The sequence below is a fragment of the Oreochromis aureus genome, linkage group 23 (genome assembly GCF_013358895.1).
Source record: "Oreochromis aureus strain Israel breed Guangdong linkage group 23, ZZ_aureus, whole genome shotgun sequence".
Lineage (NCBI taxonomy): Eukaryota > Metazoa > Chordata > Actinopteri > Cichliformes > Cichlidae > Oreochromis > Oreochromis aureus.
This window is the reverse complement of record NC_052963.1, coordinates 6,993,057-7,006,224: the sequence shown is the minus strand read 5'-3', so window position 1 is coordinate 7,006,224 and position 13,168 is coordinate 6,993,057. Positions and strand designations below refer to the sequence as shown.

Genomic DNA, 13,168 nt, shown 5'->3' with positions numbered 1-13,168 from the left:
AAGTTTCCTCATGGCGAATCTGTTTCCAACCTCCCCACTCTCCCAGGGTGTTTCACAGTTCACACAGCCAGCTGCACAGCGTCTGGGTGGGCGGAGAGGCAATCAGTGACTGAATCAAAGTCTGTGTGTGTGTGTGTGTGTGTGTGTGTGTGTGTGTGTGTGTGTGTGTGTGTGTGTGTGTGTGTGTCTTCCATATATGCACCTGGCTTCTTGTTATCATAGTGATTAATGCTAAGTTTTGTACCATGACCAAAAACTGAAAGTCACTTAACTTTAGTTACCTCTGAGAAAATCCACAGGAACATAGCAGTCTAAAGAGGAAGGTATTGATATTAATTTTTCTGTTGTTCAATGATTTTTATTCCTAACTAATAAAAAATGAACCCAAATAATAAAGGTGGAAATCGCCAGATACCCCACAATGCAATGTTACTATAATTTTTAATATTTTGCATTATTGTTAGTATTGCGGTAACAATAGGCGGGTGCACCCTGGACAGATCACCAGTCTGTTGCAGGGCTAACACAGATACCACTTGAACTCACATTCACACCTATGGGCAATTAAGAAATGCCAATTAACCTAAGCCCACTAACACCGTGTCTTTGGACTGTGGGAGGAAGCTAGAGTACCCAAAGAGAACCTACATGGACACGGGGAGAACCGTGCTGCCCTAATATAAAGTTTAAAGTTCTCAGTTAAGTTGTTTTTTGCTGCAAAACTGTCTGGCATACCAACACTGTCAGTAAATGTGACATAAGCGTTCCTATAAGATGGAGTCAGTCTGCTTTTAATCTGCCGTTGAATGGCAATTAGATGCAATATGTTTCAGATAATATAACAATTAACTGTGACACATCATCAACAATCACATATCTGTTGCTGTCTGCATAGACAGAAATTCACATTTAACTCAAATTTCCATGGCTATTACAATTACATCTGGACTGATAGTAACATGTTGGAATTATGTCTGCATTCATAAAAAAGAAATGTCTCTGCAGCGATTGCAGAAAGGTTGTTTCCTTTCAGGCAACCTGTGAAATCAACTCACAATTAAAAGTGGCGAAAGTGTCCAATGCTATCAAAGCTCTGGGCAACCATGTAGTCACCACAAGTTACAATCAGTCATAGAATGTGAAAAAATTCAATACAGTCAGCATGTAGCCACCAGTTTTTTTTAATGCTTTTGGGTTTTTTTGTTCACTTTTGTTGATACGAGGAAGCTGCTGTCCTATTTTTACTCGCGTGGCTGACTCGTTAGCTTTCTCTGAATTAGCACGTAGCTTTGTCAAGCTGAGTGTGTCCAATATGTTTATGTTTATCTCTAAAAAATAAATAAATAAATAACATGGCATTTGCTGAAATGCCAACTCGGGCTTAAAAACCAATGAATAACATCACATTGGCCACATCCTTCTTTTCTATACAGTCTATAACATTGACTTGATTTAGCCTCTGGGACCAATGACCGCTGTTTTGGAAACTTCTGTGTAGCTACCTGATATTGAAATAATGTATATATGATATCTAAACCAACACTTCTTCTTTCATGTACCAGGCATTGTTTATAGTGAGAACACTGAAGCAAATACATTTAAAAGAAGGTAATGAAAGCAGTGAGCCCTCCTCTTTTGCTTTCCACACAGACTGTTTACTTGCATGCAGGTGAAGTCTGCTGAGTCGTGACTCACACTACAACTGGAAACCAGAAAGCTTCTAGCGCCAAAAACTGTTTCTTTCCTACAGATTCTCCATATTTATATGCAGATATCTGTTTGTGGAGATTAGTGAATGCACAGCACGGAGTTAAAGGTCAGGAAGTGCTTTACAATTCCCTCCCCTGGTTTTTGGTCTAATTAATCCCACACTGTGACCTTTAAGTCAGGCATGATGTTCCCTCACCGCCACACCTTCAGAACAAGCCTCAATATCATAGTCTGAGGATTTATATTTGTGATTTCATGTTCTTACATGGATGATATGTGTCTCAAGCGCTGACATGACAAAGACAGTTTTTAGCTTTTTAAAGCTCCAAATTTAAATTTAGTGTCATTCAAAAGCTAACACAAAAACTTCAGCATTTATTTCTTGAGCTAAACACTACTATTAGAGTTCAAAAGTTGATGAATCGAGAGGTTAAAATAAGGAATACTTCTAATTTTGAATCATGCTCTTTCTTAGTAGAGTAGCTGGAGAAGGGCTTAAAATGTCCCCTTTCAAATAAATAATTATGAGCTTGTTTCTGTGTGTTTCACTAAAAACAATAGGCAGGGACACAAATTGGTGATTTTAATTGTGTGCACTGTGCTGTTGGTGTATTGTTCTCTGGAAGATCAAGGGTGGATTTATGTTATTGATATGGTTTAATGTTACACAACGTGTATGCATGCATACATCTGTGCATCTGATCGTAATTAAAACTTGTGTGTTTTTGTTTTGTTTTTCCACAGGTGCATGTTGCGGGTGCTGGATTCATTTGGGACTGAGCCAGAGTTCAACCATGCTCACTATGCCCAGTCCAAGGGCCACAAGACGCCCTGGGGGAAGTGGAACCTCAACCCACAGCAGTTCAACACCATGTTTCGTAAGTCGGCAGATTTTAAGCACACCCGCTCTCTGCAGAGCCGACTGTTAACGGTCGCTAAGAGGACTAGTAAGCTGTAGCCATTTGATTGAATGCAGGATTTATAAAATAGTTAATGTAATGAGACCCATCATCTCTGAGCCAGCAGGCGAATCCTGTGCATCCAAGAATGTTTAGTGTTTGAGAATAACAAACACTGGTCTTCTTTACACTAAGACATGAAAGATTTCATCACCTCTCCAAGTGGCCCACACTGCTGTTTAAATAAAGTCAAGCTGCCGTACGAGGCCGCTTGCAACATAAATCAGTTTAACTGCTCAGCACTCCGGGCTGTCATCTGTGTCTACAGGTCAGTTAGATGTTGAAGTTTCTGTAAAAAGAAGAGGCATAAAACACGCTCTGAGCATCCAGTACAGTGCGAGTTAATGGAATCTCATCAAGCAGATTAGTAAGTAAGAGGTCAGGCACTCAGCTCTCCATTTTGCTGTGATTATGAATGTAGGACGTAGGGATGTGTGTGGATGCTATGGGCATGTGCGTGCGTGTGTGTGTGTGTGTGTGCGCATCGCCCCTGCTGTGGGATCACTGTGTAACTGGAATCAGCCGCATTTGTTGAGATGGATGAGCGGCGGCAGCACAGCAGACGCGACAGCATTAGCTGGGCAGGAAAGGGAGCCAGCATCCCCGGAGTACTGACCTTTTCCCCGTAGCTAAGAGAAAGTGAAATGTTACCCCTACAAATCCTCCGTTTGCGAGGTGAGGCCCGGAGCTATCCAGAATGCCACTGCACCTGAATAGCTCATTGTGTACTGAATAGGGTATGTCTTTCTCATAAAACACTGGAGCCTTTGCACAAAATCCAGTCGAGAGTCGCTGGGTTAGATGATATCGCTGGTGAAACAAGTGCACAGCAGTTGGGCTGAGTGTTAAAACCACAGAATGGCATCACTTCCAGACATGAGAGACAAGAACAACCCCCTCTCTGCATTGTGCTGCGTTACACCAGCCTTCAGGCTGAAGTCTGCTGTTTGAAACTTTGAACATTTAATATTTTCACATTATGCACACATTGTTTTTGCATATAGAGCTGCTATTGCTCATCACGTTGCTTTAGCTTTACAGTTAGTGGAGTCGTCAGCTTCAGATCGTTTCAGTGAGTTTCTCAGCGTTCCTTTGGGTTATTATTTTTAGTTTATTTCTTTAAATCTTGAATTAAAATGAAGAAAGGTACAGTCCTAAAAGGTCTTACAGTTGCCCGCATTTTTCTGTCGATATTAATTTCAGTTTTCCTGCATTAAAGGAAAGTAATGTGGGCTTAATACTAACTGATAAAAACCAAAACATTTACGACCTTATTTTGACTTTTTCATTGTCTAAAAATGCCCTTTAAGACGTACTGATTTTCACATTTTCACTGTTAAACATAATCTGTAACCATGGTGATTCAGCTTAGCTCTTCAGAGTGTGAACAGCTTCATAGCCCAACACTCAGAACTCCTATGAAATGGATTACTCGCATTTCTTGCTGTATCAAACTGTTTTCCGAGTCACATATTGAAGGGAGATGTAACAGCGGAGTAATTGAGTTCGGCTCGATAATTTATGCTAGATTCGGATTGGTTCATTTATAAGGATAAATCATTGGCTAGGGGGGATTGGGAGTGTGTGGCCTGTGGTCAATAAGACAAGACAAGACCAAATGACCTCATTAATCTATTTCAGAGTCGGGAAAGCAAAGAGAGTTTTCTAGTGTACAAATTGTATTCAAATAGGCTGCGTATCCTAACACGAGTCATTAATAATCGGAAGATCTGAAGATTTGACAGAATAATTATGTAGATCCGTGCAGCGCAGAAGAGTGACATTTGATTTGATTTCACTTTGTCAGGGAAAACTTGTAAAATTTGTCTTGCATCCCAGGATGTGCGCCTTCTCACATGAATAACAAAAACACAACAGCTGCTGTGTTCAGCTAGCCAGGTAGCATAGCAGCCTGTTATTAGGTGGGCGGGGCTTTGTCGCTCTATTAAAGAATAGAGAAAAAAGATGGAGGATGAAGAAATTAGATGAGCTGCGTTTGCTGTTTGGAAGTCTTTAGGTTTTAAAAAGACAGAGACGTGGTTTTTTTTGTTTTTTCTGAAAGGCCTAACCGGCTCCTCCACAAGTAGCAACAGGGAGCCAGGTGAGGTGGTGATCCAGTGTTACGCAACGCCAACAGGTGTTTGTTTTTTTTACCCCGGAAGACATATTCCCAGCTCTGCAGTGGAGCCAAAGGAGTGTCATGTTTAAGTGCAGTGAGAGGGAAAGTGTCAATACAACTTATCTGAATTCATGTTCGCAGGATTAGTAAGTGTCTTTCACGTGTAATTTATTCATTGATCCATCAGCTTACAAATCCACATTTTTGTTAGTCACATAGGCCTGAGGTGACTGCACATAGATGGAGTATAGCCAGGCTTTAGATCTCATGTTTTTTTCGGGACTTAAATCACTTGACATTGCTGACGCTACTGGGGATTTTATTAATTGGTTAAACATTTCCAAGGCCAAGTAATTTGCATTGTTAAGCAAATTCCTTGCTTAACAATGCAAAAAGAATCTAAAGAAAGCCTTCAGATGCAGCGAGGCTCAGGTTTGCATTCGCTATAATATATAATAGGTTCTTGTCCACCATATGTTCATGCCCTTGTGTTGCTCTGCTACTGAATGTTTAATCCCTCATGGAAATCATGATTAATACTGGTCAGAGGTCAAATGTAGCAGATGATAGCATTTATCTCTGAACCTTTGCCAACTACGTAATTGACCCTGATGTCTGCTTGGCCGGTAGTGCCCTGAGAGCTTTGATTGATAATGGCGCTGCCACACATGTTGTCTTAAGTATTTCTTTTAATCTATTGTTTGCTCTCTGACTTCCCCTCTCAGCTACTTTACATGGCATCAAAAGTACGAGAGCATCGGTTTACAACAATGAAACGAGAGCCAGCGGCTTTTCCAGTCAGTCAGTATCAGAAGGGAGGATTATCCGGGGTTAGCTGATTGGCTCATTGGCTAACAACTTGTCAATCACAAGCCGTTAGCTGATGACTGTGCAGTTTATCATTCAGAGCCACTCCTTGCTCATTACATTCATTTTCAAAATGCCAAGATGGTGAGAGGAAAAACGCTCAGCTTTAGAACTGGACTCCTCTAATGAGCGGTTAGGCCACAGTGGCTGTGCAGTAAATGAATCAAATCCCTCTGTTTATGAGGGGAAGCATGTCAGAAAAAAAATATTCAGTGACAAAAGCTGAACTTTTTGTGCCCCGTTACATCTGGTGTAAAACTAACACAGGATTTCATAAATAGAACATCATACCAACATGGTGGTGGTAGTGTGATTGTCTGGGCCTGCTTAGCTGTTTTACCACCTGGACCACTTACAATGTGTCCGGCCTTCAGTTCACCGTCTGAAAATGTTAGAGCACTTGGGTGATGCAGGACAATGATCTGAAACACACCAGGCGTCCACATCTGAATTGCCCAAAAAACACCAAAATGAAGGTTTTAAAGTGGACTAATCAAAGCCTGGACTTGGCACGACCTTAAACAGGCAATTCACGCTAAATTAAAACAATTCTGCAAATAAGATGTGAAAGACTCATCACTAACTATCATAAAACCAGTTATTAGGGTTAGGGGACAATTACCTTTCCACACAGGGCCAGGTAGATTTGGGCAGTTTTTTTTCCTTAATTAATGAAAAAAAATCATTTAAAAACAGCATGATCCAAATTACTCAGGTTATCTTTGTGTAAAATTAAAATTTGTTTGGTAAAATAAAACAATAAGAAGCCAGGGAGAGGGGTAAATACTTTATCACACCACGTCTCTATGTCAAAATAGATTTGGATAGAACAGAAAAGAACAGCCCTTTATTGTCATTGGACATGTACAATGAAATTTGCATTACTTTGAAATGTTTGTCCCTGACAAGAAAATGTAATTCCTGAAAATGTAATTCCTGAAAAATCCGTGTGCCTGTTTCTGTTCAGCAATGCTCGCAGTGAAGGGGACACTGAGGGTGTTATTTGGATGTATTTCAGCCCCTCACACTGTGTTCTTACCCTGCTTCATTTGAAACCTTTACAGATGCTCATTTAGATTGATTGTAGTGGATTTCTATAATGGCAGTGGAGGAGACGCCTCAGACAATATAGAAATGCTGCAGAGAAACGCAAATATGGCTATTTCATTCTGTTCTGCCTATACTATAAGTGGTTGGTAGTTAAAGAACACCTAACTAAGAAGCAGACATTTACTTTCCAGATCTGCTGTATCAGTTTATACTAATGGTTTCCTAATGTTATCCTTCCATTCAATTACACTAAATAGAATATGCTGAGAAAGAAAGGCTGATAACAACCCTTTCAGTTCTCCTCGTTGAATTCAAAAAGATCAAAACTCTGCTCGAGATTTAAAATCTCAAACTTGCAGATGTAGCTTGTTTATTTTCCCCCTTCAGGGCCATTCAGAGATGCTGTAAGACCCTGAAGTCTTTGATGTAGGTTTTTCAAAGCATCTGAGATGTAAACGCTGATGTTGCGTTTTTGCACTTCTGTCTGGCCAGCAGAATAAAAGTTTCTTGTTGGGCCAACACTAATCACATAATCCCTAGTTTATAATTTGGGATTACATTTGTCTGATATTTTTTTGTGCAGGAGCCATTCTACGATGATGAATAGTCAGGATTTACTGAGATCTTACTGCTTCTTTAAGGCAATAAATATCCCAGAAAGATATCTTGCTCTTGAGAGTCCTATATTGACTGCTAATCTAACAGAGTGAGTCTAGGCTTCCTTAGAAAGCAAATTTGCTCCCTCACCTCTGGCGCTCAGAGGAAGTGCTTCTCCGACAACGCTGTCCTCCCAGGCTGTTTGTTAGCTAATAGCGAATGAAGCTGTGGCAAGTTGAGTGACATTTTGAGTAGCAGCCCTTGTGGGACAAGAAGCATCTGTTACCAAGTGCATCAAGAAGGCTGAACACTAATTAATAGCCTGTCCTGTTTACACAGTTAGCTTGATGGAAGAGTGTTAGTTCAGTCTCCTCCAAGTTCTCAGGACACCTCCGCCTCTTTGGCATTAGAAAACCATCATAGTGTCTTGTTATCATCTGAGTGGGCATCTTTTTGGATCTGACTATGTAAAAATACATTATATTAAAATGCATATTTAAATATAATGTTAAATATAAGCTGAGTGGTCAATCAGCTCTTGGAGTAATATGAAGACTGACCTCTGCTCCAAGTTTTTCTCCAATCTAGCTTTTACCATGCTAGCTTTGTAATCCTTTCCACACTAACAGCTGTCAATGACTTTAAATATATGTTTCTGCTTTCTCAAAAAATCTTTTACTGTCACAGCCGTAATAATGTTTGTAAAGTAGCTCCAAACACAGAGAAGATGTTCAGCAGCCAACAGGACACCAGATCACAGCCTGACTAAATATACTTTCAATTTAATTTTATTTATATTGTGCAAAATCACAATAACAGTCACTCAAGTCCCTTTGTATTGTAAGATAAAGGCCCTACAATAGTACAAAACCTTGGGAATCAAGTCAATCCTCTATTAACAAGCACTTGGCGACAGTGGGAAGGAAAAACTCAATTTTAACATGAAGAGGCCCAAGGAGGTCTGCCACGACCAGTTGGGGATAAGGGGCCCTCCCCTTATCCCCAACTGGTCGTGTATATAAGTGTATAAAGTGTATAAAGTGAAAAGAGGTGAGTTAAGTGGGAAATCAGTTGAATTAAACACTCCAGGGACATGGATAGTAAGGCACAGGTAAATTAAGTCAAAACCCTACTGAGGGCAGGAAAAACACAAAGGAGGGAAGTATAAACAAAGAGAGTGAGCAGCTGACTTTCAAAAAAAAGCAGGAAGTAAAGTAAAAGAGGGATTGGAGGGAATATAGGAAGACATTAAAAAGGAAGGGACTCAGGAACCATAAATGCAAAGGATTAAAGGGTTACACCAATAAACAAGGAGCAGTACAATGACTGTAACACAGTAACGATGATCAAAAATATAAATTTTATTCTCTGATTCTTTCCCTCCCACAGACGACAGTTAGCTGAGTAAAAGAGATTAAAGGGATAATCCACAGATAATGTTGACAGACTCACAAATGAACACACAAAAAGGTCACAACTGAAGTAACACAGGATGTGAAATCCTGAATTTTAAGTCTTTAGGATGTGGCAGTTTCCATCTATTGTCAAAATTCCTTTAAATGTCACAGGGAAGGGCTCTCATGCTTAAAGAGATCGGTGCTTATCAGCAATTTTATGTTAACCTTACATTGTGTATTTTGGGAGTGGCGCTTGACTCCTTCCCACACCGACACCTCGTACAGACGTGGCAATATCTCCACAACAGCTACTCCCACGTTATTGCACTCTCCCACACTCCTCACACAAAGTGAATCACCTGTAATGTTGGGTCAAAGGTTCCTTTGTGTTTTCATGTTAGGAAGTGAAGAGCAATAGTTTTTGACTATAATAGACAGGAATTGAAATCGCATGATAGTGTTCTACCCTCGCCCCGCAGGACTTTGCACAAAGAATAAGCTGCTTATGTAACCGTGCATCTCCCCAAAGTGAAGAGTTTGACGTGTAACAGGTGACCGCGTGTGCTGACTGTCCCAAATGAAATATTTCAGCACAGTCATGGAAACTTTGAAATCTGCATTTGCTTTATGTTCAGACAGACCGTAACAACTGTGTCTCCTTGCGCCCTTTTCAAGTCATTGCAGAAAAGGATGCGACTGCATATTTTTGTCATCGTTCAGGAGTTGCGTGGACTGTTACTGGGCTCATTTACTCTGCATAGTCATTCCCTTTTTTTTTTGTTTTTTGTTTTTTTTGTTTGTCTAAACATATTAAGCCTGAGCCATTATGTGAACTGCCCGGTGAGATGGCAAAAGCAAACACCGTCTCTTTCTCAAGCGAGACGCTGTACCAATCCAGCCAACACCATGACAAAGAACACGTCAATCTTACTTGTAGAACTGAGAAAAGTCATGCTCTCTGTATTCCTGCCATCATGTGTCAAAAGTCACAATATATTCCTTCATATTACATAAAGTATTATTAATGCGCAGTTCATTTGCAGCGCTTGAACCTGAGTTGTTTAAGTACTGGCAGGTAGTTGAATTCCTCTCTCAATCTTTCCTTTATTTACTGCCCTGAAGCTCATTCCGTCTCCCCTGACTGACTGACCTCAGTTTGCCTCTGTAGTAATAAGCTTGCGGTAAGAACAAGCTCCGACCGCAGTGGCCCGGAGCTCCAGCTCAAACCACAAATGCGCACCCAACCGCCTCCCCAACACAACCTCGCTCCGTTCGCTTCCAGAGGTGAAGGCACGGGCTGCTTTCTAGTGCTCCGTTATTTCATTTTAAATGATGTTATTAAGCCATTTAATTCCTGACTGAGTCTTTTCTTGTCCGCGCTCCAAACCCTTGTCTTCACACTTGTTTTACAAGGCAGATGCTAGTGAGGTAAAACGCTGCCAGCTTCAGGCTCCGCACTCAACACTGAGTAGAAGTGGAATGAAAGGAACGAGGATGCAGTGTGCGCTGGTCTCTCTCCCGGCAAAGCTCGACTCTGATCAATTTAAGTGTGTTTTATTTTTAGAGAAATTAAAACGTTTATCGTCCTCCTTGTTTGTTTCTTTCTTTTTCATATTCAAGCCCTGATGCAGTGACATCATCAGAGTTCTAAACAAAATTTTAAAGCAAGTTATTGTTAGGTGCACGTGGTCTTTCAGTCAGTCAGTCTCAGTCTCATGGCTAATGTTGAACGATGCCACGTGGTGTGCTGACTTAAATATAGATGTCACCAAAAAAAGCCTAACACATAAATGCAAAGCTGACCTTTGTCAGGTACAAATGACACCAATTCTGTAGAATTACTCACATATTCTTTCCCCGTTCTCTCGCAGCTCACACCCCAGACAACAGTTTCCTGGGCTTTGTTGTGGAGCAGCACCTCAACGCCAGTGACATCAAGCACATCGATGACGTTAAGAGACAGAATCAGTCACTAGTCTATGGCAAGGTGGACAACTTCTGGAAGGTAACATCATCTTTAAATGCATTTAGATTAAAGTTAAATTCATTTATATTGTTACTTATATGTGCCTTTATGTTTTTCTTTCACATGTTTATGATCGACATTCACCGCTTGCAGTCACTGTGTCTATACACCTGCAGATTCCACCTTTTTAACACTTACAAATGGGCACAAAGTTAGATATGTATGTCCTCCCTGTGAAGATGACAGGGACAGACTTCACTAAGCATGCCAGAGAAGCCCAGTGCACCAAGGCTAACCCACTGTCAGCCCTCTGAGAGCTCTGCAGTGAAACTCTTTGAACAACCTTGGGTGAAACTTTCACAGGAAACTTAATAGCAGTCTGGTTTAGGAGCTCAAATTCAGCTTATCACCTCCTTGGTGGAGGTTTTAATATATTCAAATGCATGCTCACTCTGCAGCACAGAGACCAAGGGATTACTGTATCCTAGACAAAAATGGCTTGGAGACTTTGGGGAGATTTGAACATTGTTTGGCTCGACATGGATGGCTGGATTAGTACCCAGGCCTTGATGAGCTTTCAGCTGACACCATGTATGCTTCTGAGTGGGTTGCTCCAGATCCAACTGACTCTATAGATGTCTGAACTCGATGGGATAATAATAGATGCTACAAAGAGAACTGTCCTCGTGTAGGAGGCAGTGTGATAAAGATGTGGAGGATTAAATAATAAGCCCAACCTAACCGATTAATGATCTTACTCTGGAAATAATACTGTTGTTGTGGATTGTTCCACTTGCTTTTATCTAACTTTACTTGCTGGCTTTAAGCTCATGTAAAATATGCATACTTTTTTTTTTATTCATACCTTTACTGTGTCTTTGAAAATCTGAGAGAACAGTTCTCAGCAGCTCTAACTGCGTCAGCAGACTTCAGCTTTAAAATAAAACAGAGCGCAGACAGCCTTCACTTGACAGAGAGTGACCCTGTCTGCAAGCATACACTTTGCACTGTGTGCAGAGGATATTGATGGGAAGGATTTTGTTCCTAAGAACAGCAACACAATGAAAACTGCGATTATTAATTTGAAGCTAATATTTGTGGTGAAACATATTAAATCAGCTATCTAACTCATGGACAAGCTGCTCTCTAGTCCCTAAATTAACTTGCAATAATCAACTAAGTGTTGCATTAGATAATATTACTTTAGCTGCTCTAACAAAGGCAACATAATGACCCCCAAAGTTATCATCACAAACAGATTACACACAAAATATAACACCGCAATCCAAATAAAGTACATTAATCAGTAACTGACAGCCCTCGTTTTCCACACAGTGGTGCTCTAGCAGAGCACGTTGGCCTATTCTTGCTACACAGTCGACTGGTTAGTAATGACATGTTCACGCTGTCATGTTTTCATACGAAGAAACTCATTTTGTGTTTGTTTCAATTCGTACTACAGCCGGTGGTGACTTTGTTAGCATGCTCATTTCTGTTAAATGCATCTAGCTGACAATTTCAGCTATTTGTATCGATGTAATTAGCTGTTTGCACAGTTTTTAATTAGACTTTGAGCTTCATCTTAGCACTGACGTTATCTATCTATCTAGTTATTGTTATTAGTATCATTATTATTATTATTATTATTATTATTATTATTATTATTATTATTATTATTATTATTATTCCCTGCTGGCTTGCTAAGGGTGTTAGTAGCTGACTGACTTATTGTTATGCCAACCACTGATGTGATTCATCCTCAGAGAGGATAGTGAGAAGAAGTCAAAAAAAAAAAAAAAGCCCTCCTAATGTAAAACATATTAAACACTTACACTTCCAAGCCACTTTATAAGTCTGTAAATCCCGAGGTGTTACAGTTTTTAATCCAGAGGTATCTGGTATACTGCTGTGGTTGATGGCTTCTTCTGGTGAGTCACTACACACACAGTATTGTGCCATTCAGTCTGGCTTTAAAAGGGCAGACGGGGAAGCCCATCAGCTCCCAGCAAGGGGCATTAGCTGCTAATCAGACTCCCGAGCGCGTTCATTACCTCCTGCTTTTAATTAAAGGGCCGTTTTAGGGCTGACTGATAACGAGTTGACTGGCTTACTGCGTTTCCCTTCCTTGTTCGCTTAAACCGTGCCGTGCTGCCATCTCCTTCTGTGTACTCGAGAGGTTTCATTTCAAAATGACGTATCATCTTTTTTAAAGTAGAAAGTGAGACCTGCTGTAAGAAGAGGCATAAGGATTTCTGGCGTTAAATTACAATTCCCAATAAGAGCTGTCTACTTTTCGTTATCATTACGATTCCTTTCTTCAGTTTTTCTCATTATTTTTGCCTGTGATGTATGCTTTATGAGTTTGAGTCAAATTAAAGGTAAATTCAAACTGTGAAAAACATGATTTTATTTAGCTAACAGTAAAATAACTCAGACTGCAACAAAAGGACAGGGTTTGATGATAAACTGTATATAAAAGATGTACTTCTTGCACTCAGTATTT

The 13,168-nt window shown here is 40.3% G+C and overlaps 1 protein-coding gene across 6 annotated transcripts in view; it reads left to right on the top strand.

The window, feature by feature from the left end:
- The window catches only part of mgat5 (alpha-1,6-mannosylglycoprotein 6-beta-N-acetylglucosaminyltransferase), a 114,194-nt gene that overhangs the window by 76,608 nt on the left and 24,418 nt on the right, over positions 1-13,168 (top strand). For all 6 annotated transcript variants that reach the window (XM_031757826.2, XM_039607557.1, XM_039607558.1 and 3 more), the window contains 2 exons: positions 2,455-2,588; positions 10,571-10,704. In XM_031757826.2, the coding sequence (XP_031613686.1) occupies positions 2,455-2,588; positions 10,571-10,704 (268 nt within the window). The remainder of the gene's footprint in view (positions 1-2,454; positions 2,589-10,570; positions 10,705-13,168) is intronic.